At 38.3% G+C, this 27068-nt stretch overlaps 8 protein-coding genes across 8 annotated transcripts in view; all 8 read left to right on the plus strand.

Moving 5' to 3' along the window:
• Nucleotides 1-5: 5 nt before the first annotated feature.
• Nucleotides 6-2044, plus strand: LOC145204675 (uncharacterized; the record flags this gene model as incomplete). Its single annotated transcript, XM_080077269.1, has 1 exon — nucleotides 6-2044. A coding segment is annotated over one exon (1683 nt), but the record flags the coding sequence as incomplete, so codon positions are not given.
• Nucleotides 2045-2111: 67 nt separating this feature from the next.
• On the plus strand, nucleotides 2112-5344 carry LOC145204319 (uncharacterized). Its single transcript, XM_080076815.1, has one exon. It carries the CDS (start codon nucleotides 2196-2198, stop codon nucleotides 4986-4988), a length of 2793 nt encoding a protein of 930 aa, XP_079932941.1. The 5' UTR covers nucleotides 2112-2195; the 3' UTR covers nucleotides 4989-5344.
• A 67-nt stretch (nucleotides 5345-5411) lies between these two features.
• Nucleotides 5412-8644, plus strand: LOC145204321 (uncharacterized). Its single transcript, XM_080076817.1, has one exon. The coding sequence runs from the start codon at nucleotides 5496-5498 to the stop codon at nucleotides 8286-8288; it is 2793 nt and encodes a 930-aa protein (XP_079932943.1). The 5' UTR covers nucleotides 5412-5495; the 3' UTR covers nucleotides 8289-8644.
• Nucleotides 8645-8711: 67 nt separating this feature from the next.
• On the plus strand, nucleotides 8712-11944 carry LOC145204322 (uncharacterized). The gene has a single exon (XM_080076818.1). The coding sequence runs from the start codon at nucleotides 8796-8798 to the stop codon at nucleotides 11586-11588; it is 2793 nt and encodes a 930-aa protein (XP_079932944.1). The 5' UTR covers nucleotides 8712-8795; the 3' UTR covers nucleotides 11589-11944.
• Nucleotides 11945-12011: 67 nt separating this feature from the next.
• On the plus strand, nucleotides 12012-15244 carry LOC145204320 (uncharacterized). Its single transcript, XM_080076816.1, has one exon. It carries the CDS (start codon nucleotides 12096-12098, stop codon nucleotides 14886-14888), a length of 2793 nt encoding a protein of 930 aa, XP_079932942.1. The 5' UTR covers nucleotides 12012-12095; the 3' UTR covers nucleotides 14889-15244.
• A 2293-nt stretch (nucleotides 15245-17537) lies between these two features.
• LOC145204324 (uncharacterized) lies at nucleotides 17538-19743 on the plus strand. Its single transcript, XM_080076819.1, has 4 exons — nucleotides 17538-17866; nucleotides 18146-18290; nucleotides 18766-18878; nucleotides 19238-19743. The coding sequence occupies exons 1-4, from the start codon at nucleotides 17615-17617 to the stop codon at nucleotides 19559-19561; spliced, it is 834 nt and encodes a 277-aa protein (XP_079932945.1). The 5' UTR covers nucleotides 17538-17614; the 3' UTR covers nucleotides 19562-19743.
• A 2935-nt stretch (nucleotides 19744-22678) lies between these two features.
• LOC145204676 (type-2 ice-structuring protein-like) lies at nucleotides 22679-24166 on the plus strand. Its single transcript, XM_080077270.1, has 4 exons — nucleotides 22679-22694; nucleotides 22746-22903; nucleotides 23262-23386; nucleotides 23905-24166. The coding sequence occupies exons 1-4, from the start codon at nucleotides 22679-22681 to the stop codon at nucleotides 24164-24166; spliced, it is 561 nt and encodes a 186-aa protein (XP_079933396.1).
• Nucleotides 24167-24340: 174 nt separating this feature from the next.
• The window catches only part of LOC145204317 (uncharacterized), a 38072-nt gene continuing 35344 nt past the window's right edge, over nucleotides 24341-27068 (plus strand). The window contains exons 1-4 of the mRNA XM_080076811.1: nucleotides 24341-24427; nucleotides 26513-26621; nucleotides 26681-26763; nucleotides 26835-26947. Coding sequence (XP_079932937.1) covers nucleotides 24378-24427; nucleotides 26513-26621; nucleotides 26681-26763; nucleotides 26835-26947 — 355 coding nt within the window. The 5' untranslated portion in view covers nucleotides 24341-24377. The remainder of the gene's footprint in view (nucleotides 24428-26512; nucleotides 26622-26680; nucleotides 26764-26834; nucleotides 26948-27068) is intronic.

The raw sequence follows: 27068 nt of genomic DNA on the forward strand, positions 1-27068 counted from the left end.
TCTCCATTTACAACACAGCTTATGCGTACCCACTTTTTAAGACGCATAAGCTACTGCAAGAACATCTGCACACAATCAGAGCAATAGATATTCCTATTCGGCTCCTACAAGCGGCAGGGCAAATAACTACCTCCAGAGTAACAGCATTTCTAGAATATCTCCTTAAACCTGTAAGTGTGAACTACTGCAAATCTGTAGTGGATGAATACTGCCAAGACACTAAACACTACTTACAAAGCCTTGCAATATGGGAATCAAGTTTGAAAGAAACGCAACCATTACACCTTGTTGCCGCAGATGTAACAGCCCTATATCCAAACCTTCGCCGCGAATTGGTAAAGCAAGCGTTATCTTCAGCTTTGAGCACACATACCAATTTTAGCGTCAAAGGAAGAAATCTACTCACTCAACTTGTTATGTTCTGCTTGAGTAATGTAGTGACTGAGTTCAAGGATGCTTACTATAGGCAAACTAGCGGCATTGTCACAGGCGACAACCATTCAGTTTCGGTTGCAAACATTGCCGTCCACTACATCGTTCAGTCACTCAGGGATGTGATATGTGGTGTTCATCTTTTCAAAAGGTACATAGATGACATATTATGGATATCATCCGGGAGCGAAAATACGAAACAAGTACAAACTTCACTTAAAAAGGGTTTTGAAAACTACGGGCTGACACTTACGTTCAGGGCAGTGTCAACTGAGGAGGAAGGCAAGGCTTTGGAGTTTCTTGACGTAAACCACATCACAACAAAAAGTTCACCTAAAGGTTTCATAACAAGGGACTACATCAAACCAACTGCAAAAGGACGTAGTTTTCTAAACGGTCATTCCCACCACCCGCCGTCGGTTTTTAAATCGATAGTTTTTGGCGAAGCGATTCGCATGCGTCGATTAAACGAACTAGACCAAGATTACCGTAACAGTCTTAACAGACTCAGGGAGAAGTGCTTGCTCTCTGGTTTTCATCAAGGAATGACGGAAGACATGCTACACATCGCAGAGGGTTGGAAAGAAAGGTTTGGGCCGGAAGACAAAAATAGACCTCAAAATCGAATTGTTTGGGCTACGGCATTCCCTGCTTGTGTTTTATTAACTCAAAAAGAGAAAGCTATGGAACCTTTGGCTTCCATTACATACAAAAGGCCACCCACGCTGGCACACTTTCTATCCAACTTCAAAGTTTTGTCCATCGGTAAGGCAGGCAAAGACAACGGCACAGGCTCTTCAAGTCCATGCGGAAAATGCGCACTATGTGGTAATTTTGGTAGTCACCAAACTATGGTGTACCATACCACCGTTTTAAAAACGCCCACAGGCAGTATCCAACTTTGCCAAAATCTAACATGTCGCAACTACGGCATTTATGTGGCCACTTGCCGCAAGTGTGGCAAGCAATATGTTGGTCAAACCAAGAACAAGTTCTCCACACGGTGGAATACCCATCGCGCCACTTGGAAAACGTTCGATTGCTCGGCAAACAATGACCGAGCTGCGCTACTGCGCCACTACGCGGAGAACCATAGTGCGATATTAAAGCGTAAACCGCACATCCACCTGTGTTTTTTTGTTGTGTTTGTGCAAATGCCTTCACCCAATCTTTTAGATATTTTTGAAGATAAATGGCTGAACAAAATCAAGGCCGAAATTAACATACAAAAAATGATTCTGCCGCGCGTGAGGTAATCCCATCTTTGTGTTTCTACCCCTTAATGTTTTGTTTCTTCACGCCTAGAGGTTTATTTACTTCCCACCGTGTTCTGTAATGGCTTATCAGTTTATCACGTCTCTTTTTTCTTGCCTTTTCTCGTGTCGCTTGTGGCCACTCGCTAGTCGTGGTTTGCCTCTGTGCTTCGCAGTTGTTTAATTTGTACAGTTTTAAATTTTTAAAAATTTTATAAGTGTTTTAACTATTTTATTTATTTTTTACTACTTTTACCTACAGCCCCTTACATGTTTGCTTTTTTGCAGAAACTGACGATGCCTATTTATTAAGGCGAAATATATATTTCTGTTATTAAAAGAAACGATTTATGCTTTTATCTGTTTTTATGAAACAGTCCAATACTATACTGATCAGAAGCAAGAATCTTTCTTTTATACATTTTATTGTCTGCGGGAGATTCGCTTAATAACAAAACTTTTTCAGCTATTTGATACGTCAAGCGAATCCCTGCTATTTTTGGCAGTATTATGTGTTCTCTTACGATCAAAGACGTTTGCCAGGAGGCTAAATTTGCTTTCCTTCGCAAATGCATTAAGCAGCATGTACTTTTGCCATCAAATCACAGAAAAGGTATGGATTTTGACCTTCTTCTAATTCAGCAGGAACGTCGAATAAAAGTTCAGCTGCAAGCCATGATATGCAATGTCAAGAAAATCAGACAGAAATATCAGTCGGCTTTTACCAACAAACTAGCTAAAGAAAGACACTTACAAAACAAAAAATACTGGAAAAAGTTTATGTGGCTAAGGGAAAAACAGACGGCGAAGCGAAGACAATTAAGTTCGGCAGAACGACAACGAGTAAGAAACATACGTGATAGAACTAGGTACCGCAAACGAAAAAGACACAAAACTCAACTCGACATTACCAATCGAGCGCATTGTATGATCCTAAACAAATCCAGCTTTGATCTGAACTTGGACGATAAAATTCTTTTGTTGAAAGGACTAAATTTTGCACCAACACCTAGGTGGACAGAAGACATTGAATCACAAGAATGGCTGAACGCAATGAGCCATATCCGAAGGATTGAGTGGTCTAATTTTTTCGCAGATTGCAACAATGAAGAAGATCGAAGTAACAAATTTCCACCAAAGTTAAAGTTGCAAAAGTTCTCTAGACCCCCAAGAGACCAGCTAAACGATACAACAATAGCTTATACCGAAGGAGTGATGGCTAAAATGAGAAACCTCGGCGTATGTGTAAAGCGTCAATACCGCGACAGGAACAACCTGGTTCCAGCTATGAGAAAAAGCTTTGTCAAGTTGAGAAATTTGGTGAAACGCAAACAAATAGTTATTTGCAATGCTGACAAAGATGGGAAAATTGTAGTCATTAACCACGCGGATTATGACCTTATCATGAACCGTGAATTGGGAAAATTTGAAAGAATGGACATCAGTCAAGGTACAATTGAACAACATCTTAATGATATAAGGTTAAAGTGTGAGTGTTTTTTAAAAAAGTTACACGCTGCTGGGGTTATTAATGAAGATTTTCTTGCCCATACTGTTGGAATTAAATTTGAAAATGGAATTTATAGACATATATCTGGACCGTCCGCCAAATATTTCTCCATTTACAACACAGCTTATGCGTACCCACTTTTTAAGACGCATAAGCTACTGCAAGAACATCTGCACACAATCAGAGCAATAGATATTCCTATTCGGCTCCTACAAGCGGCAGGGCAAATAACTACCTCCAGAGTAACAGCATTTCTAGAATATCTCCTTAAACCTGTAAGTGTGAACTACTGCAAATCTGTAGTGGATGAATACTGCCAAGACACTAAACACTACTTACAAAGCCTTGCAATATGGGAATCAAGTTTGAAAGAAACGCAACCATTACACCTTGTTGCCGCAGATGTAACAGCCCTATATCCAAACCTTCGCCGCGAATTGGTAAAGCAAGCGTTATCTTCAGCTTTGAGCACACATACCAATTTTAGCGTCAAAGGAAGAAATCTACTCACTCAACTTGTTATGTTCTGCTTGAGTAATGTAGTGACTGAGTTCAAGGATGCTTACTATAGGCAAACTAGCGGCATTGTCACAGGCGACAACCATTCAGTTTCGGTTGCAAACATTGCCGTCCACTACATCGTTCAGTCACTCAGGGATGTGATATGTGGTGTTCATCTTTTCAAAAGGTACATAGATGACATATTATGGATATCATCCGGGAGCGAAAATACGAAACAAGTACAAACTTCACTTAAAAAGGGTTTTGAAAACTACGGGCTGACACTTACGTTCAGGGCAGTGTCAACTGAGGAGGAAGGCAAGGCTTTGGAGTTTCTTGACGTAAACCACATCACAACAAAAAGTTCACCTAAAGGTTTCATAACAAGGGACTACATCAAACCAACTGCAAAAGGACGTAGTTTTCTAAACGGTCATTCCCACCACCCGCCGTCGGTTTTTAAATCGATAGTTTTTGGCGAAGCGATTCGCATGCGTCGATTAAACGAACTAGACCAAGATTACCGTAACAGTCTTAACAGACTCAGGGAGAAGTGCTTGCTCTCTGGTTTTCATCAAGGAATGACGGAAGACATGCTACACATCGCAGAGGGTTGGAAAGAAAGGTTTGGGCCGGAAGACAAAAATAGACCTCAAAATCGAATTGTTTGGGCTACGGCATTCCCTGCTTGTGTTTTATTAACTCAAAAAGAGAAAGCTATGGAACCTTTGGCTTCCATTACATACAAAAGGCCACCCACGCTGGCACACTTTCTATCCAACTTCAAAGTTTTGTCCATCGGTAAGGCAGGCAAAGACAACGGCACAGGCTCTTCAAGTCCATGCGGAAAATGCGCACTATGTGGTAATTTTGGTAGTCACCAAACTATGGTGTACCATACCACCGTTTTAAAAACGCCCACAGGCAGTATCCAACTTTGCCAAAATCTAACATGTCGCAACTACGGCATTTATGTGGCCACTTGCCGCAAGTGTGGCAAGCAATATGTTGGTCAAACCAAGAACAAGTTCTCCACACGGTGGAATACCCATCGCGCCACTTGGAAAACGTTCGATTGCTCGGCAAACAATGACCGAGCTGCGCTACTGCGCCACTACGCGGAGAACCATAGTGCGATATTAAAGCGTAAACCGCACATCCACCTGTGTTTTTTTGTTGTGTTTGTGCAAATGCCTTCACCCAATCTTTTAGATATTTTTGAAGATAAATGGCTGAACAAAATCAAGGCCGAAATTAACATACAAAAAATGATTCTGCCGCGCGTGAGGTAATCCCATCTTTGTGTTTCTACCCCTTAATGTTTTGTTTCTTCACGCCTAGAGGTTTATTTACTTCCCACCGTGTTCTGTAATGGCTTATCAGTTTATCACGTCTCTTTTTTCTTGCCTTTTCTCGTGTCGCTTGTGGCCACTCGCTAGTCGTGGTTTGCCTCTGTGCTTCGCAGTTGTTTAATTTGTACAGTTTTAAATTTTTAAAAATTTTATAAGTGTTTTAACTATTTTATTTATTTTTTACTACTTTTACCTACAGCCCCTTACATGTTTGCTTTTTTGCAGAAACTGACGATGCCTATTTATTAAGGCGAAATATATATTTCTGTTATTAAAAGAAACGATTTATGCTTTTATCTGTTTTTATGAAACAGTCCAATACTATACTGATCAGAAGCAAGAATCTTTCTTTTATACATTTTATTGTCTGCGGGAGATTCGCTTAATAACAAAACTTTTTCAGCTATTTGATACGTCAAGCGAATCCCTGCTATTTTTGGCAGTATTATGTGTTCTCTTACGATCAAAGACGTTTGCCAGGAGGCTAAATTTGCTTTCCTTCGCAAATGCATTAAGCAGCATGTACTTTTGCCATCAAATCACAGAAAAGGTATGGATTTTGACCTTCTTCTAATTCAGCAGGAACGTCGAATAAAAGTTCAGCTGCAAGCCATGATATGCAATGTCAAGAAAATCAGACAGAAATATCAGTCGGCTTTTACCAACAAACTAGCTAAAGAAAGACACTTACAAAACAAAAAATACTGGAAAAAGTTTATGTGGCTAAGGGAAAAACAGACGGCGAAGCGAAGACAATTAAGTTCGGCAGAACGACAACGAGTAAGAAACATACGTGATAGAACTAGGTACCGCAAACGAAAAAGACACAAAACTCAACTCGACATTACCAATCGAGCGCATTGTATGATCCTAAACAAATCCAGCTTTGATCTGAACTTGGACGATAAAATTCTTTTGTTGAAAGGACTAAATTTTGCACCAACACCTAGGTGGACAGAAGACATTGAATCACAAGAATGGCTGAACGCAATGAGCCATATCCGAAGGATTGAGTGGTCTAATTTTTTCGCAGATTGCAACAATGAAGAAGATCGAAGTAACAAATTTCCACCAAAGTTAAAGTTGCAAAAGTTCTCTAGACCCCCAAGAGACCAGCTAAACGATACAACAATAGCTTATACCGAAGGAGTGATGGCTAAAATGAGAAACCTCGGCGTATGTGTAAAGCGTCAATACCGCGACAGGAACAACCTGGTTCCAGCTATGAGAAAAAGCTTTGTCAAGTTGAGAAATTTGGTGAAACGCAAACAAATAGTTATTTGCAATGCTGACAAAGATGGGAAAATTGTAGTCATTAACCACGCGGATTATGACCTTATCATGAACCGTGAATTGGGAAAATTTGAAAGAATGGACATCAGTCAAGGTACAATTGAACAACATCTTAATGATATAAGGTTAAAGTGTGAGTGTTTTTTAAAAAAGTTACACGCTGCTGGGGTTATTAATGAAGATTTTCTTGCCCATACTGTTGGAATTAAATTTGAAAATGGAATTTATAGACATATATCTGGACCGTCCGCCAAATATTTCTCCATTTACAACACAGCTTATGCGTACCCACTTTTTAAGACGCATAAGCTACTGCAAGAACATCTGCACACAATCAGAGCAATAGATATTCCTATTCGGCTCCTACAAGCGGCAGGGCAAATAACTACCTCCAGAGTAACAGCATTTCTAGAATATCTCCTTAAACCTGTAAGTGTGAACTACTGCAAATCTGTAGTGGATGAATACTGCCAAGACACTAAACACTACTTACAAAGCCTTGCAATATGGGAATCAAGTTTGAAAGAAACGCAACCATTACACCTTGTTGCCGCAGATGTAACAGCCCTATATCCAAACCTTCGCCGCGAATTGGTAAAGCAAGCGTTATCTTCAGCTTTGAGCACACATACCAATTTTAGCGTCAAAGGAAGAAATCTACTCACTCAACTTGTTATGTTCTGCTTGAGTAATGTAGTGACTGAGTTCAAGGATGCTTACTATAGGCAAACTAGCGGCATTGTCACAGGCGACAACCATTCAGTTTCGGTTGCAAACATTGCCGTCCACTACATCGTTCAGTCACTCAGGGATGTGATATGTGGTGTTCATCTTTTCAAAAGGTACATAGATGACATATTATGGATATCATCCGGGAGCGAAAATACGAAACAAGTACAAACTTCACTTAAAAAGGGTTTTGAAAACTACGGGCTGACACTTACGTTCAGGGCAGTGTCAACTGAGGAGGAAGGCAAGGCTTTGGAGTTTCTTGACGTAAACCACATCACAACAAAAAGTTCACCTAAAGGTTTCATAACAAGGGACTACATCAAACCAACTGCAAAAGGACGTAGTTTTCTAAACGGTCATTCCCACCACCCGCCGTCGGTTTTTAAATCGATAGTTTTTGGCGAAGCGATTCGCATGCGTCGATTAAACGAACTAGACCAAGATTACCGTAACAGTCTTAACAGACTCAGGGAGAAGTGCTTGCTCTCTGGTTTTCATCAAGGAATGACGGAAGACATGCTACACATCGCAGAGGGTTGGAAAGAAAGGTTTGGGCCGGAAGACAAAAATAGACCTCAAAATCGAATTGTTTGGGCTACGGCATTCCCTGCTTGTGTTTTATTAACTCAAAAAGAGAAAGCTATGGAACCTTTGGCTTCCATTACATACAAAAGGCCACCCACGCTGGCACACTTTCTATCCAACTTCAAAGTTTTGTCCATCGGTAAGGCAGGCAAAGACAACGGCACAGGCTCTTCAAGTCCATGCGGAAAATGCGCACTATGTGGTAATTTTGGTAGTCACCAAACTATGGTGTACCATACCACCGTTTTAAAAACGCCCACAGGCAGTATCCAACTTTGCCAAAATCTAACATGTCGCAACTACGGCATTTATGTGGCCACTTGCCGCAAGTGTGGCAAGCAATATGTTGGTCAAACCAAGAACAAGTTCTCCACACGGTGGAATACCCATCGCGCCACTTGGAAAACGTTCGATTGCTCGGCAAACAATGACCGAGCTGCGCTACTGCGCCACTACGCGGAGAACCATAGTGCGATATTAAAGCGTAAACCGCACATCCACCTGTGTTTTTTTGTTGTGTTTGTGCAAATGCCTTCACCCAATCTTTTAGATATTTTTGAAGATAAATGGCTGAACAAAATCAAGGCCGAAATTAACATACAAAAAATGATTCTGCCGCGCGTGAGGTAATCCCATCTTTGTGTTTCTACCCCTTAATGTTTTGTTTCTTCACGCCTAGAGGTTTATTTACTTCCCACCGTGTTCTGTAATGGCTTATCAGTTTATCACGTCTCTTTTTTCTTGCCTTTTCTCGTGTCGCTTGTGGCCACTCGCTAGTCGTGGTTTGCCTCTGTGCTTCGCAGTTGTTTAATTTGTACAGTTTTAAATTTTTAAAAATTTTATAAGTGTTTTAACTATTTTATTTATTTTTTACTACTTTTACCTACAGCCCCTTACATGTTTGCTTTTTTGCAGAAACTGACGATGCCTATTTATTAAGGCGAAATATATATTTCTGTTATTAAAAGAAACGATTTATGCTTTTATCTGTTTTTATGAAACAGTCCAATACTATACTGATCAGAAGCAAGAATCTTTCTTTTATACATTTTATTGTCTGCGGGAGATTCGCTTAATAACAAAACTTTTTCAGCTATTTGATACGTCAAGCGAATCCCTGCTATTTTTGGCAGTATTATGTGTTCTCTTACGATCAAAGACGTTTGCCAGGAGGCTAAATTTGCTTTCCTTCGCAAATGCATTAAGCAGCATGTACTTTTGCCATCAAATCACAGAAAAGGTATGGATTTTGACCTTCTTCTAATTCAGCAGGAACGTCGAATAAAAGTTCAGCTGCAAGCCATGATATGCAATGTCAAGAAAATCAGACAGAAATATCAGTCGGCTTTTACCAACAAACTAGCTAAAGAAAGACACTTACAAAACAAAAAATACTGGAAAAAGTTTATGTGGCTAAGGGAAAAACAGACGGCGAAGCGAAGACAATTAAGTTCGGCAGAACGACAACGAGTAAGAAACATACGTGATAGAACTAGGTACCGCAAACGAAAAAGACACAAAACTCAACTCGACATTACCAATCGAGCGCATTGTATGATCCTAAACAAATCCAGCTTTGATCTGAACTTGGACGATAAAATTCTTTTGTTGAAAGGACTAAATTTTGCACCAACACCTAGGTGGACAGAAGACATTGAATCACAAGAATGGCTGAACGCAATGAGCCATATCCGAAGGATTGAGTGGTCTAATTTTTTCGCAGATTGCAACAATGAAGAAGATCGAAGTAACAAATTTCCACCAAAGTTAAAGTTGCAAAAGTTCTCTAGACCCCCAAGAGACCAGCTAAACGATACAACAATAGCTTATACCGAAGGAGTGATGGCTAAAATGAGAAACCTCGGCGTATGTGTAAAGCGTCAATACCGCGACAGGAACAACCTGGTTCCAGCTATGAGAAAAAGCTTTGTCAAGTTGAGAAATTTGGTGAAACGCAAACAAATAGTTATTTGCAATGCTGACAAAGATGGGAAAATTGTAGTCATTAACCACGCGGATTATGACCTTATCATGAACCGTGAATTGGGAAAATTTGAAAGAATGGACATCAGTCAAGGTACAATTGAACAACATCTTAATGATATAAGGTTAAAGTGTGAGTGTTTTTTAAAAAAGTTACACGCTGCTGGGGTTATTAATGAAGATTTTCTTGCCCATACTGTTGGAATTAAATTTGAAAATGGAATTTATAGACATATATCTGGACCGTCCGCCAAATATTTCTCCATTTACAACACAGCTTATGCGTACCCACTTTTTAAGACGCATAAGCTACTGCAAGAACATCTGCACACAATCAGAGCAATAGATATTCCTATTCGGCTCCTACAAGCGGCAGGGCAAATAACTACCTCCAGAGTAACAGCATTTCTAGAATATCTCCTTAAACCTGTAAGTGTGAACTACTGCAAATCTGTAGTGGATGAATACTGCCAAGACACTAAACACTACTTACAAAGCCTTGCAATATGGGAATCAAGTTTGAAAGAAACGCAACCATTACACCTTGTTGCCGCAGATGTAACAGCCCTATATCCAAACCTTCGCCGCGAATTGGTAAAGCAAGCGTTATCTTCAGCTTTGAGCACACATACCAATTTTAGCGTCAAAGGAAGAAATCTACTCACTCAACTTGTTATGTTCTGCTTGAGTAATGTAGTGACTGAGTTCAAGGATGCTTACTATAGGCAAACTAGCGGCATTGTCACAGGCGACAACCATTCAGTTTCGGTTGCAAACATTGCCGTCCACTACATCGTTCAGTCACTCAGGGATGTGATATGTGGTGTTCATCTTTTCAAAAGGTACATAGATGACATATTATGGATATCATCCGGGAGCGAAAATACGAAACAAGTACAAACTTCACTTAAAAAGGGTTTTGAAAACTACGGGCTGACACTTACGTTCAGGGCAGTGTCAACTGAGGAGGAAGGCAAGGCTTTGGAGTTTCTTGACGTAAACCACATCACAACAAAAAGTTCACCTAAAGGTTTCATAACAAGGGACTACATCAAACCAACTGCAAAAGGACGTAGTTTTCTAAACGGTCATTCCCACCACCCGCCGTCGGTTTTTAAATCGATAGTTTTTGGCGAAGCGATTCGCATGCGTCGATTAAACGAACTAGACCAAGATTACCGTAACAGTCTTAACAGACTCAGGGAGAAGTGCTTGCTCTCTGGTTTTCATCAAGGAATGACGGAAGACATGCTACACATCGCAGAGGGTTGGAAAGAAAGGTTTGGGCCGGAAGACAAAAATAGACCTCAAAATCGAATTGTTTGGGCTACGGCATTCCCTGCTTGTGTTTTATTAACTCAAAAAGAGAAAGCTATGGAACCTTTGGCTTCCATTACATACAAAAGGCCACCCACGCTGGCACACTTTCTATCCAACTTCAAAGTTTTGTCCATCGGTAAGGCAGGCAAAGACAACGGCACAGGCTCTTCAAGTCCATGCGGAAAATGCGCACTATGTGGTAATTTTGGTAGTCACCAAACTATGGTGTACCATACCACCGTTTTAAAAACGCCCACAGGCAGTATCCAACTTTGCCAAAATCTAACATGTCGCAACTACGGCATTTATGTGGCCACTTGCCGCAAGTGTGGCAAGCAATATGTTGGTCAAACCAAGAACAAGTTCTCCACACGGTGGAATACCCATCGCGCCACTTGGAAAACGTTCGATTGCTCGGCAAACAATGACCGAGCTGCGCTACTGCGCCACTACGCGGAGAACCATAGTGCGATATTAAAGCGTAAACCGCACATCCACCTGTGTTTTTTTGTTGTGTTTGTGCAAATGCCTTCACCCAATCTTTTAGATATTTTTGAAGATAAATGGCTGAACAAAATCAAGGCCGAAATTAACATACAAAAAATGATTCTGCCGCGCGTGAGGTAATCCCATCTTTGTGTTTCTACCCCTTAATGTTTTGTTTCTTCACGCCTAGAGGTTTATTTACTTCCCACCGTGTTCTGTAATGGCTTATCAGTTTATCACGTCTCTTTTTTCTTGCCTTTTCTCGTGTCGCTTGTGGCCACTCGCTAGTCGTGGTTTGCCTCTGTGCTTCGCAGTTGTTTAATTTGTACAGTTTTAAATTTTTAAAAATTTTATAAGTGTTTTAACTATTTTATTTATTTTTTACTACTTTTACCTACAGCCCCTTACATGTTTGCTTTTTTGCAGAAACTGACGATGCCTATTTATTAAGGCGAAATATATATTTCTGTTATTAAAAGAAACGATTTATGCTTTTATCTGTTTTTATGAAACAGTCCAATACTATACTGATCAGAAGCAAGAATCTTTCTTTTATACATTTTATTGTCTGCGGGAGATTCGCTTAATAACAAAACTTTTTCAGCTATTTGATACGTCAAGCGAATCCCTGCTATTTTTGGCAGTATTATGTGTTCTCTTACGATCAAAGACGTTTGCCAGGAGGCTAAATTTGCTTTCCTTCGCAAATGCATTAAGCAGCATGTACTTTTGCCATCAAATCACAGAAAAGGTATGGATTTTGACCTTCTTCTAATTCAGCAGGAACGTCGAATAAAAGTTCAGCTGCAAGCCATGATATGCAATGTCAAGAAAATCAGACAGAAATATCAGTCGGCTTTTACCAACAAACTAGCTAAAGAAAGACACTTACAAAACAAAAAATACTGGAAAAAGTTTATGTGGCTAAGGGAAAAACAGACGGCGAAGCGAAGACAATTAAGTTCGGCAGAACGACAACGAGTAAGAAACATACGTGATAGAACTAGGTACCGCAAACGAAAAAGACACAAAACTCAACTCGACATTACCAATCGAGCGCATTGTATGATCCTAAACAAATCCAGCTTTGATCTGAACTTGGACGATAAAATTCTTTTGTTGAAAGGACTAAATTTTGCACCAACACCTAGGTGGACAGAAGACATTGAATCACAAGAATGGCTGAACGCAATGAGCCATATCCGAAGGATTGAGTGGTCTAATTTTTTCGCAGATTGCAACAATGAAGAAGATCGAAGTAACAAATTTCCACCAAAGTTAAAGTTGCAAAAGTTCTCTAGACCCCCAAGAGACCAGCTAAACGATACAACAATAGCTTATACCGAAGGAGTGATGGCTAAAATGAGAAACCTCGGCGTATGTGTAAAGCGTCAATACCGCGACAGGAACAACCTGGTTCCAGCTATGAGAAAAAGCTTTGTCAAGTTGAGAAATTTGGTGAAACGCAAACAAATAGTTATTTGCAATGCTGACAAAGATGGGAAAATTGTAGTCATTAACCACGCGGATTATGACCTTATCATGAACCGTGAATTGGGAAAATTTGAAAGAATGGACATCAGTCAAGGTACAATTGAACAACATCTTAATGATATAAGGTTAAAGTGTGAGTGTTTTTTAAAAAAGTTACACGCTGCTGGGGTTATTAATGAAGATTTTCTTGCCCATACTGTTGGAATTAAATTTGAAAATGGAATTTATAGACATATATCTGGACCGTCCGCCAAATATTTCTCCATTTACAACACAGCTTATGCGTACCCACTTTTTAAGACGCATAAGCTACTGCAAGAACATCTGCACACAATCAGAGCAATAGATATTCCTATTCGGCTCCTACAAGCGGCAGGGCAAATAACTACCTCCAGAGTAACAGCATTTCTAGAATATCTCCTTAAACCTGTAAGTGTGAACTACTGCAAATCTGTAGTGGATGAATACTGCCAAGACACTAAACACTACTTACAAAGCCTTGCAATATGGGAATCAAGTTTGAAAGAAACGCAACCATTACACCTTGTTGCCGCAGATGTAACAGCCCTATATCCAAACCTTCGCCGCGAATTGGTAAAGCAAGCGTTATCTTCAGCTTTGAGCACACATACCAATTTTAGCGTCAAAGGAAGAAATCTACTCACTCAACTTGTTATGTTCTGCTTGAGTAATGTAGTGACTGAGTTCAAGGATGCTTACTATAGGCAAACTAGCGGCATTGTCACAGGCGACAACCATTCAGTTTCGGTTGCAAACATTGCCGTCCACTACATCGTTCAGTCACTCAGGGATGTGATATGTGGTGTTCATCTTTTCAAAAGGTACATAGATGACATATTATGGATATCATCCGGGAGCGAAAATACGAAACAAGTACAAACTTCACTTAAAAAGGGTTTTGAAAACTACGGGCTGACACTTACGTTCAGGGCAGTGTCAACTGAGGAGGAAGGCAAGGCTTTGGAGTTTCTTGACGTAAACCACATCACAACAAAAAGTTCACCTAAAGGTTTCATAACAAGGGACTACATCAAACCAACTGCAAAAGGACGTAGTTTTCTAAACGGTCATTCCCACCACCCGCCGTCGGTTTTTAAATCGATAGTTTTTGGCGAAGCGATTCGCATGCGTCGATTAAACGAACTAGACCAAGATTACCGTAACAGTCTTAACAGACTCAGGGAGAAGTGCTTGCTCTCTGGTTTTCATCAAGGAATGACGGAAGACATGCTACACATCGCAGAGGGTTGGAAAGAAAGGTTTGGGCCGGAAGACAAAAATAGACCTCAAAATCGAATTGTTTGGGCTACGGCATTCCCTGCTTGTGTTTTATTAACTCAAAAAGAGAAAGCTATGGAACCTTTGGCTTCCATTACATACAAAAGGCCACCCACGCTGGCACACTTTCTATCCAACTTCAAAGTTTTGTCCATCGGTAAGGCAGGCAAAGACAACGGCACAGGCTCTTCAAGTCCATGCGGAAAATGCGCACTATGTGGTAATTTTGGTAGTCACCAAACTATGGTGTACCATACCACCGTTTTAAAAACGCCCACAGGCAGTATCCAACTTTGCCAAAATCTAACATGTCGCAACTACGGCATTTATGTGGCCACTTGCCGCAAGTGTGGCAAGCAATATGTTGGTCAAACCAAGAACAAGTTCTCCACACGGTGGAATACCCATCGCGCCACTTGGAAAACGTTCGATTGCTCGGCAAACAATGACCGAGCTGCGCTACTGCGCCACTACGCGGAGAACCATAGTGCGATATTAAAGCGTAAACCGCACATCCACCTGTGTTTTTTTGTTGTGTTTGTGCAAATGCCTTCACCCAATCTTTTAGATATTTTTGAAGATAAATGGCTGAACAAAATCAAGGCCGAAATTAACATACAAAAAATGATTCTGCCGCGCGTGAGGTAATCCCATCTTTGTGTTTCTACCCCTTAATGTTTTGTTTCTTCACGCCTAGAGGTTTATTTACTTCCCACCGTGTTCTGTAATGGCTTATCAGTTTATCACGTCTCTTTTTTCTTGCCTTTTCTCGTGTCGCTTGTGGCCACTCGCTAGTCGTGGTTTGCCTCTGTGCTTCGCAGTTGTTTAATTTGTACAGTTTTAAATTTTTAAAAATTTTATAAGTGTTTTAACTATTTTATTTATTTTTTACTACTTTTACCTACAGCCCCTTACATGTTTGCTTTTTTGCAGAAACTGACGATGCCTATTTATTAAGGCGAAATATATATTTCTGTTATTAAAAGAAACGATTTATGCTTTTATCTGTTTTTATGAAACAGTCCAATACTATACTGATCAGAAGCAAGAATCTTTCTTTTATACATTTTATTGTCTGCGGGAGATTCGCTTAATAACAAAACTTTTTCAGCTGACTGAAATTGTGTTTGTTTTTTCGTCAATTGTCATCTTGCTAAAACGTGCAAAGGCTGTTTTTTGTCTCTTTTTACAAGCCTGCTTTGGTCCATGTGTATTTGATATGATTATGTACTACAGCAAAAAAACTAAGTATGCTATAAAATTTCTAAATTGGTAATGGAAGTTGGCTGCATAAACTTCTTTGTTAGTAGCGAAAACTAACTTCCACAGTAAAACATGTAATTTGGTGGTTTTAATTGCTTGTGTCAGACTGAAAATTATGGGTCCCCTTCCCTGAAGGGGACACATATTGTTTTTGTCTATATTTTTTTCTTTCTAACGCGGATTTGTTCCCACGTTTTGGTCAAGAAAGAATGGTTCAAACTTTTTCAAATTTACACACATTATAGATATCTGTCTAAAGATAGTCCATGTGAATTTTGACCCCGTTTGATCTCTCGGTTCACCCACAGCCCCCCAAAACGTGAAATTTTTAAAATGGCCATACTTGCTAAAGTACTTCATTTAGGATTTATATGCTTTGTTGTTTGGTGCAATATAAGGTATTTCAAAGAATTTTGTACCTTAAAAAATATTTACCCATTTTCACCCCTTAAACCCGAAAATATTCGTTTCTGTCTAACGCTGGTTTGTTAAATGCGTTTGGTCGAGAATGAGTGCTTTAAATTTATTCAAATTTGCACAGATGTTAGTTATTGTTCCGAATTTGAGCCTCCCAAAGTTTGACCCCAAACGACCCAGCGGTTCACCCACAGGCCCCCAAAACGAAAAAAATTAAAAACGGCTGTACTGACCCAAGTACATAATCTGAGGGTTTCATGCTTTGTTGGTTGGTGCAATGTAGGCTATTCTAAAGAATTTTGTAACTTTTTATTGGATTCACCCATGTTTACCCCTTAAACCCCAAAATAATAAGTTTTAGGCCAGAAATACAAGCCCTAATGTGCTGAAATGTTAAACAATTGTTTGCAGTAATATGTGTACACTGTCAGTCAGATAGAAGTCTCAACTCTCAAAGTAGTAATTCACTTGTTTACGATTAAGGCGGGTGAATACAGCGGGAGTGCTCAGAATTCACTTGTTTACGATTAAGGCGGGTGAATGCAGCGGGAGTGCTCAGCTTGACGTCCAGACGGACGTTTTAGGAGACAGTCGTGTTGGTGATTAGAAATCAGCTGTTTTTGCGCAGCCATGCTATGTCGTTTTATTAAGTTATCAAGCTCATTTTCAGTTTTGGAAAATTGTGTTTAAAAACTGACCTTGAACGATAATATTAAGGTCAAAGCATGAGATTAAATTGAAAGTGTTTTTCCTGTTCTTATTTACTGTTTTTTGTAATTATATGACAATAATGATGCAAAAAGAATACAGACAAAACTTTTAAAGTTGGGTTAAGGCTAAAATTGTTTAAGTTTTTCCTTAAGAATCTAAAAATAACCAGGATGTTTGTTTACCATAAATCCGCATAAACGCGCATGTAGGGACCCATTTGTTTTTGCTTGCAAAAACAATCATATGTGTAGATCAAGTGATGTGTATGGTAAATTGGTAAATATCTAACAATGATTGTGCCCTATTTTTACTGTTACCAAATCGCATATGCATATGTGTGGGGACCAATTAGATTATGCTTGCAGAAACAATTATGTTATAAAGCAGTGGTTCTTAACCTGTGTGTAATTACCCCCAAAGGGGTAATTTGGCATTTTGTAAGGGGTAACATAGATTTATGCTTCAGATTGATAATGATATGTGATGTTGTCTCTCCTGCACTCAGCCTAGATTTGCACGCTTAGTAGCTAAAAAGCAGTATCAACCTTCCATTAACTGCATTTGAAATGAACCTTTGAATGTACAATAAATAATGACTTTGTTTTTCTGTGGTTTTTTTGGAATGCAAGCTATATTAGGTGATGTTTTTCTAAAAAGGGGTAATTGATATCCATGAAAACATTTTGTGGGTAACAACAGAAAAAAGGTTAAGAACCACTGTTATAAAGTGCCAGGAAAAAGATAGGGACCCAATGAAATGTAGGTGCCAAATATATATCCATTATAAATATAGTAAATGGTATATGTGATACATCGTTACATATGATGTAGTATATATAAACTGGCAATATATAGGAAAACCACTATTCTAGTTAATGTTTGATAATGGTACAAGCAATGCAGTTCATGGTACATTTATCACATTACTTACAGATTGTTGTATAATTAGTTTGTTATTGCTAACAAGTAACAACAGTGTCAAAATGAAAGTCATTTGTGCTGGCATGAGCAAAACTGGGACAAAGACCATGCAATTAGCTTTGCAAATGCTTGGCTATGAAGTGTATGACTTCCTGGAAAACTACACCATTCTTGGAGATGACTGGGAACGTATATTTAAAAATGGAAGCACAACTGAGGATTTTAGACGAATGTACGAAAATGTTGATGCTGTCACTGACATACCAGCCGCATACTTTTGGGATGAAATTCACAAAGCTTTTCCAGAATCGAAGGTAAATGACAATGAAGTCAAATCTGGTTAGTTGCATATCAGTCAGCACATAATCCTTTTGATGAAAAATGGATAGAAGAGCCTAACCATATTCATTTGTCAAGAAAATCATTTGTTTATTATTCATCTGCAGCTTATCATTTATTGTCTTGATGCTTTTACATCATTTGTTTGTTGGTACAATGTGGTAAATTGCGTAAAAAGGTTGACCATTTATGGTTCTATTAATTGGAATTATCTCAATTAGTTTTTCTATGCAACTTGAACAATCTTCGTTTAGATTATTTTGATGTTAAGACCTGATGAGGATACTTGGTGGTCAAGTATTGAAGCCCAAAACAAAACTTTAACATCATTTTCCTACCGACTTACCACTTTTCTTTCACCCACGCTAAGGGGACTAGGTACTTTTGGCCGAAGATTAGGTAAGATCTTGTTTTTGTTTGTAATTTTTAAATAATAGGCTTTGGATCCACAATCGTAGTATCAAATGTAGTTTCAATTTTTTCTAAACATTGTCAACAACTACAAAGGCGGCTTTCCTATATATATATCTTGCTAATTGTATGCTATGTTCTGTTTATTATTTAATTACAAGCATCACATACAGGTGTACATTATTTGCCTAATTACGATTGGGTCTATCTTTCTGGCATTAAACAACATGATTGTTTGTACAAGTATATGCGATTGGTAACGGCATCAATAAGTTGCAACTAGCAACACATATACCTTCATGATGCTAAGAATCCACTTTGTTCAAAGGTATGACAAATGGTCTGAGTCTAAACTGTGTTTTGCAATACATGTGGTAAACTCATAATGTGCAGTAATGAATGGAAACATTATATCTACTCATAGGCCCCCAAACATAACCACATTTGTTTTTTTGCCATAAAGCTGTTGCTGTGTATGGTTGGGAAAGCCCACCTTTGTCATTGTTTGGTACATCACCATTAAATGAACTTCTGATCAGGATGACATACCGAAGACATAATGCACATGTCTTGCAGGTAGTTTACTAAATACAGTCACATCATCTAGTCAAAATGAACTGACTGAACTAGCTTCGTAGCATGTGGCATGTTTCTGATTACCTTAATTTCATCACCTCATCTCAAAATAAAGCTTATCGTTTTATGTCTGTTCTCTTTGGGTCATTATATACAAATTCTTTTTGATTAGTTTTCAGCTGAAATGCTTTCATACACAAATTTTGGCAAGCCATACTTAGTGTGCATAATTTTAGAATCAAGTGTGGCGAATCTGTGTACTTAACTTGGGAGAAAACAAATACCACCCAGAATGAAAGTGTAGTTGTGTTTAGACAATGTGTGAAAAGTTTATCAATCAACACAATCTTTTGTTTTAGAATGCTCCCAAGGACAAACTTCTTGTGTACTGCGTAAAAGATGGATGGGAGCCGTTGTGTGAATTTCTGGGTGTGGAAGTCCCTAAAGATCCATTTCCACATAAAAATGTACGCGGCAATATTGTAGAAGAGATGTTTAAAACGAATCCTGTTTTTATAAGAATGCAACGAGAGGCTGCATTTTCTGCATGTGTAATTCTAGCATTAACTCTCTTTGGAGGTTACAAGCTTGCAAAGGGCTCCACACCTGTTTCATGGGCAAAGTACTGGGGCGACATAGCTTACTCATGCTTAACAAAAATAAATGCAATAAAACAAAAATAAACGCAATAAAGTTAATTCCTAAAAAAAGTGCACTTTTGTTTTAATTGGAATAAATCATACGTTTTTTTTAATTGTAATCAATGTTGTTAGTGCAATTTTCGAAGCAATATTGATTTTAAGTTTTCTTTGAAACAAGTCTTTGTAAAATTAGTTCACCCCATTAAAAAAAAAACTACTGCGAAGTGTGATGTCTGTGACGGATTGAGCAGAAAATATTCTAGGTGAAAACGGCGGCAAAATATTTCTGTTTTTGCCTCTGTTGTCTGAGTCTCAATTGTATCAATCCTAGCTAACGTTAGCAGAACAGTAAAATAACAGAAAGCAACGAAGTAGCGCTTGTGCTTGTTAAAAAACAGCATTGGTTCAGGTAAGTGAATTTTTTACAAAAAGATTTTTGCTGAAAAGTGTAACGGAATTTGAACCTAATACCCACTTCTAAACCACGCAAATTTAATTAAATGTGGATTAATTTGTGTTAAAACAGACGTTTTTGATCAAAAACACTAGACCAAGTGTTGCTGTTGCATATGTCGCCATTCACAATTTTGAATGCACTGAGAGCAGCCAAACAAATGATTACAATGTTTTTTCCAAATCTTAACCAGAAAGCATAATTTATCTTATTGGCACAAAAGGCTGTTGCTCGGTTGGCTATATCACTGAACATTTAATTTTTTAGTAATCAGCAGCTTTGATGCTTTGTAAATGTTGACTGGGTTAATCAAATTAAGGTTTTCATGCAAGTTTGAACCATTATCAGTTTAAAAAACAAAATTGTGTCAAAATACATAGCACTGACAGAATGACATAGCTTGTGTCTCTTGAAGAATTATCAACATAAATTATTTTCTTTTATTTCAGATGTTTTTCATGTTTAGAATGAAGTAGGTTGAATTTTTTGAAGCTGTGCACTTGCATTAAACAATATTTTCCTGCAAATTTGTGTCTTTATCTTAGTGCCCTTTTCACTGCATTTGCAATACCATAAGTTATTCAGCTAAGAAGCAAACAAATATGGTTTGCTTACAAGATAACACTTTCAGTGACACTATAAATCTGCAGGATTATAGTGAAACATGCAGTAACCTGACCTTACTAGTGAAGAACTAATTTGGGTGAAATATTAAAATGTGGAAAACCGAACAAAAATGAGTCGTTTGTAACAAGTGTGCATATGGAAGCAACATGTCCTACTTATAAGTAGGTTTTAATAGTTTTAGGAGTCTCATGGACTCATGGATTTTTCTAACAATGTGATTCTTGGTGTGTCAGGTGTGAGAGTGACTACTCGGCAAGCATAAATCAAAGAAAGATAATGAGGGTATTACAGGTAAATACTGCATTTAAATGTTCTTCTTTTTGCCTTACTTGTGCTTATGATTGGTCCCCTTTTCTGAAGGGGGCACATGTGGATTTTACTCGATTTTTTTTTTCTTTTCTGAATTTTGTCCACCCTATTTTGCCATGAAATGGTTGGTGGATTTAGGTGAAACTTTCACAGATGGTAGTAGTTCCATGCTTACCCCACTGGCCCCTAAAATTTTTTTAACAATGTTTAAGTTAAATAAAAATTTTGTAAAATTTGCCATTTGCAGTTGTCGATTGTTGTGTTTCACTTTATTTTGCTTCTATTTACTGCTTTCCTTTGCCATAGAACATTAAATAGAACAAACTTCAAACAATGTCTGAAGTAATAGTTGTACTTTCATAGCTTAATTATTGAAGCCAGGTACTGACCACTGTGTTTTACCTTACAACCCCAAACTTACTGATGGTATTAAAATGCATTATTTTCAACTTTGCATGTGTGGGAACTCATGAATTTTTGCCTGCAAAAACAACTAAGGTTATAAAAGCAGATGAATAATATGGGACCCGTATAAAATAAGTGTGGGGAATATATTAACGTTTTAAAATATGCTATAGTTTAGGTGCAATGGCAAAATATAACTGTTATATTTGCATCCGCTTGACGGCGCTAGTAAGTTAGTACTTGCTAAAAATACTTTGGATACACACGACTGTTGTAGTAGTGGCGAAACAAGTTATTCTTTTATCCCAATTCCAAATGTTTTATAAACGCAGCGGCACTGTACCGCTAAATGTGGTTAGCATACAAACAATATGCAGTTTAACCTTGACTTTTTGTCCCGACTCCTACCATAAATGAATTGCGTAACCTTTAGGAACAAGAAAAAAATAAGACGTTGATCAACCAAGCTATGGAAAAATTCAACCAAACAAGAGCATAAGTATTACGAAGCGATAGTAATGTGCGACTTTTCAATGGTGTTGAAAGAACTCCATTTTTGTAAATGTTTATTGCAATGCTTAACAACAACTTTAAAAACGTGGAAATCAGCTCCCACTCTGCAAATTCACATTTTACGTTGCGAAATCTGCGTTATGGTCGTAAAATGTTGACAAAAACAACACTGTCGCACAACACTCAATGGGGCAACGCGTTCCTGGCTCGAATTATGTTACGTTGCAAACTCCGTGTATTGCAAGTCGTAAACTATGGCAGTTTATGCATGCACAGCCAGTTTTATGGCGTTGTTTTCCGCCAATCTTCCTCGTTATCTTTATTGTTTTTGGATCATATCTAATGATTAACGCAGATACAAACGTTTATGCATTCCTGTAGTTCTGATCCGTATTGCAGATGTTAGGAAACCTGCGAAAATGCAGTCGGGCCAATTTCAGGATAGTTTTTAAATATATTGCTGTCAATAAGTTGAAATTGTTTTTACACGACTTTATGTTTGTGGATTTTATTGTATTTCATGGTTAGTTTTTCGTTGATTAGTTTAGTTAAACTGGTTGCCTGGAGGTTAAGAATTGCAACCATGGGTCGCCTTTTGCGAACCGTTTTTCTCTTTATCGTGGCATTTTTGCATACAGGTAAGCAAAAACAGTAACAAAATAATAGCATGATGTGTTTAAACTTAACATAGTTGAAATCTCACCTGCCACACCAGCAAAATGTATCTAGTACTTTTACTGCTTTCGTGTATGTGGACATCGTTAAATTTGTGCTTCTTGAATTAACAAACTTGCGTTAAATCCTTCCTGGTATTTTTTACAGCAAAACAAGTTTTGTTTTAAAAATTCATAATGTCTGGCGTCTTGAGTACGTGAAGGAATGTCAGGCAAATGTTGACCGCTTGTGTATATTTTTCAGTGTCTTCACAAGCTGATTGTCCTTCTGGTTGGGTGCTTAATGACAACAAATGTTGGTTTTTCTCCGACTTACAACCAGCACTTAGTTGGACTGCGGCAGAATCGATGTGTCAACAAAACAACGGGCACCTTGCAAGTTTTGCAACAGTTGAAGAACGGGTGGGTTTTCGAATGCACAAATTTTGTTCCAAGCTTTAAAACAAAAATAGTTGACGCAGCCGCCTTGTCCTCACGTGTTTCTCTGTTCTGATCCCGGTTCGGCTACATATGTTTTCCTAAGCAAGAAACTTAAGCGACTTAACTGTATTCCTGTGGTATAAGTTGGACGAAAATTGTTGTTACCAATCCTAAGAAATCAACAGTCTGGCAGACACATCGCATTCTTATAATATAACGAACCAAACAAAAAAAGTCCATTTAGTTTCCAAATTACAACCTGCTGTAAAAAAATATTTTTGTCTATTATTTTGGAAAGCATAATGGAACTGCTAGTAACATACATTAACGTTTTTTTTAGGATTGGGTGGTTGACAAAAACCTAAAGAGAAAGGACCTTACGCGTTGGTGGATTGGGCTCAATGATATCCAAGTAGAAGAAACGTTTGTGTGGAGTGATGGAACTCCCTATGACCCTGCCGTCTCGTAAGTGAACAAAACGAAATTTTTCCTGTGCAAAAAGTTTAACATGATAAAGCATGTAATAAAATATGTAATAAATGGTAGAGCTACTAACACAGAAACTCATAGCACGCAAGGTTTGCTAAATACCGAAGGATGGCGTAAAGGGCGCTGCTATTTGAATTATCTGTGAGACTGAGGTTTAGAAACTAAGTTGAACATGAAGAACTGGGTTTTTAGGTTGATTTTATTGTTTTTATTATTATGAAACCTCAGACCAACCCTAACAGCCATAACCGTGAGCATATTAATTGAGTGAAAATATATTTTTTTATGGAATATACTGTAGAAATGCGTTTGGAATTTAAAGGGAACGTAGTTCGCCTAACGGCAATAGATATGCTGTGCTAAAAAAATCAAAATCTGATATACATTAGGACGCTTCTGTAAAAATATAATACAGCCACGGTTGAATGCACCAACATGGTCTCTAAATCCGCTTTAGGGTGTACCGGTAAACATTATAGCTCACTGTTACTTAGGAATTGGAAACCGCTTGAACCAAACAACGCCTATTTGGAAAACTGTGTGGAAATCTGGATTGATAACGATTTCCCTCCAGTGAACGACAAACAGTGGAATGACCGTAACTGCGACGGGCTTAACGGATATATTTGCAAACGCGATACAGGTACTCAATCGTGTTCGATGACAATTTTTAGACATTATGCGTGGTTGGATTGGAGAAATTCGTTTCGTTTGTTACAGCAAACTTCTGTAAGAGATGTTATAGGTGTGGTATAATCTGTAAATTGCAGACAAAAAGTCTTAAGGGTTTAATACTTTTGGTTTATCATCAACATTTCAGTGGTGCAGCATAGGTTTAAAACCATTGCTTGTGTCTTTTACCCTTAACATTTTAGCATTTATACTTTTGAATCTTTTGGTGACTTTTTGTGCAGGTACTTTTGCGTCCTGTCCTAGTAACTACCAAGAAAACAACAATAGATGTTACATGTTGTCTAGTGGTGCCTCACAATGGCTTGATGCCCAGCAAGAATGCAAGTACGCAAAAAAGCACAATAGGCTATTCGTATATGCTGCGGAGTATCAGTCTGTCAAAATTTTATTACTGGCCTCACAGGAAACACACGCCATGGCTTACACAACCAACACAGATTAGATGCGGATTTTTTTAAACAAAATGATGTCAAACAACCACCGTTTGTTTTTTGGTCATCAAAAATTGCTGACTGTGGCACTGTACTAAACAGCTAACGGCCAGAAAAACACGCCTGCTTTTGAAAAAATAAAACCTATTCAAACACATTTAGTCTTTTTTGATAATTATGGGTCCCCTTCCCTGAATTTTTTCTTTCTAACGCAGATTTGTTCCCACGTTTGGTCAAGAAAGAATGGTTCAAACTTTTACAAATTTACACACATTATAGATATTGGTCTAAAGATGGTCCATGTGAATTTTTAACCCGTTTGATCCCTTGGTTCACCCACAGCCCCCCAAAACGTAATTTTTTTGAAACGGCTATACTTGCTTAAGTACTTCATTTAGGATTTATATGCTTTGTTGTTTGGTGCAATATAAGGCATTTCAAAGAATTTTGTTCCTTAAAAAATATTTTACCCATTTTCACCCCTTAAAACCCCAAAATATTCGTTTCTGTCTAACGCTGGTTTGTTAAATGCGTTTGGTCAAGAAAGAGTGCTTTAAATTTATTCAAATTTGCACAGATGTTAGTTATTGTCCCGAATTTGATCCTCATAAAGTTTGACCCCAAACGACCCAGCGGTTCACCCACAGGCCCCCAAAACGAAAAAAATTTAAAAACGGCTGTACTGAACCAAGTACATAATCTGAGAGTTTCGTGCTTTGTTGGTTGGTGCAATGTAAGCTATTCTAAAGAATTTTGTAACTTTTTATTGGATTCACCCATGTTTACCCCTTAAACCCCAAAAATAATAAGTTTTAGGCCGGAAATATAAGCCCTAATGTGCTGAAATGTTAAACAATTGTTTGCAGTAGGTTATTCGTTTAGTATTTAGAAATTTGCCTTAATCGGCCAAATAGTTACTTTTACAGTCCATAATATGTGTACACTGTCAGTCAGATAGAAGTCTCAACTCTCAAGATAGTAATTCACTTTTACGATTAAGGCGGGTGAATACAGCGGGAGTGCTCAGCTTGACGTCCGGGCGGACATTTTACGAGACAGTCGTGTTGGTGATTAGAAATCAGCTGTTTTTGCGCAGTCATGCTATGTCGTTTTATTAAGTTATCAAGCTCATATATTATTAAGTTATCATTTCAGTTTTGGAAAATTGTGTTTAACAACTGGCCTTGAACGACAGTATCAAGGTCAAAGCATGAGATTAAATTGAAAGTGTTTTTCCTGTTCTTATTTACTGTTTTTTGTAATTATATGACAATAATGATGCAAAAAGAATACAGACAAAACTTTTAAAGTTGTGTTAAGTTTTTCCTTAAGAATCTAAAAATAACCAGGATGTTTGTTTACCATAAATCCGCAAAAACGCGCGTGTGGGGACCCAATCGTTTTTGCTTGCAAAAACAATCATATGTGTAGATCAAATGATGTGTATAGTAAATTGGTAAATATCTAACAATGATTGTGCCCTATTTTTACTGTTACCAAATCGCATATGCATATGTGTGGGCACCCATTAGATTATGCTTGCAGAAACAATTATGTTATAAAGTGCCAGGAAAAAAGATAGGGACCCAATGAAATGTAGGTGCCAAATATATATCCATTATAAATATTGTAAATGGTATATGTGATGCATCATTAAATATGATGTAGTACATATGAACTGGCAATATATAGGAAAACCACTATTCTAGTTCTATTAAATGTTTTACTGCAACTTGTATATCTGCTGACCTTTGTAGTTTTCGTTCATGTTTAACATTGAATGCCGATGTTTGCATGGGATTCAGTTAACTAAAACACGCTTGATTTGGGTCGGGTCTCGCACTTCGCTTTATTTTTTCAGAAATTCGGGTTCCTGGCGGTTTTGAGTTCCAATTTTAGACCCGTTTACAACCTTGCATTCCCCCATTATTTGAATTGCTGTATACGTTTTTAACCTGTCCACATAAATTTGCCGCAGAATGCAAGGTGCCAATCTGGTTTCCATCACATCGGATAGCGAGCGACAATTCGTCCAGTCCATCACGAGTCCACAATACACAAGTGCTTGGATCGGCCTTTCTGATACTGTAAGTCCCAATTTGTCACTTTACCTTACGCCGATGCATTAACTCTACCCACTTTTCAGTCAACTCCTGGCATTTTAGCGTGGACTGACCCTATTTCGGCTATAGGTTACGACAACTGGGCGTCGGGTCAGCCTGCAAACCCGTAAGTTTTTATGTATTTATTGTGTATTGTACCTTAATAATGTGGTTTTAACGAGAACATTCGCCGTACAGTTTACCGTACTATGGAAGCACTTGTACCGAAATGAACCAGGGTCTGAACTACCAGTGGAACACCGTAAAATGTTCCGAGGAAAGGCGGTTTATTTGTGAACGGGGACCAAAAGGTATCTAAATTGTTTTTCTTTTCACAACAGCTTTCCTGACCAACAAACAAGATATTAGTTGACTTGATTTTCTGTGCCAGTGGTCCTTAACCTTTATCGACGAATTACTTCATTAAAAATT

This window comes from Phallusia mammillata, chromosome 8 (genome assembly GCF_965637545.1).
Source record: "Phallusia mammillata chromosome 8, kaPhaMamm4.hap1.1, whole genome shotgun sequence".
NCBI lineage: Eukaryota > Metazoa > Chordata > Ascidiacea > Phlebobranchia > Ascidiidae > Phallusia > Phallusia mammillata.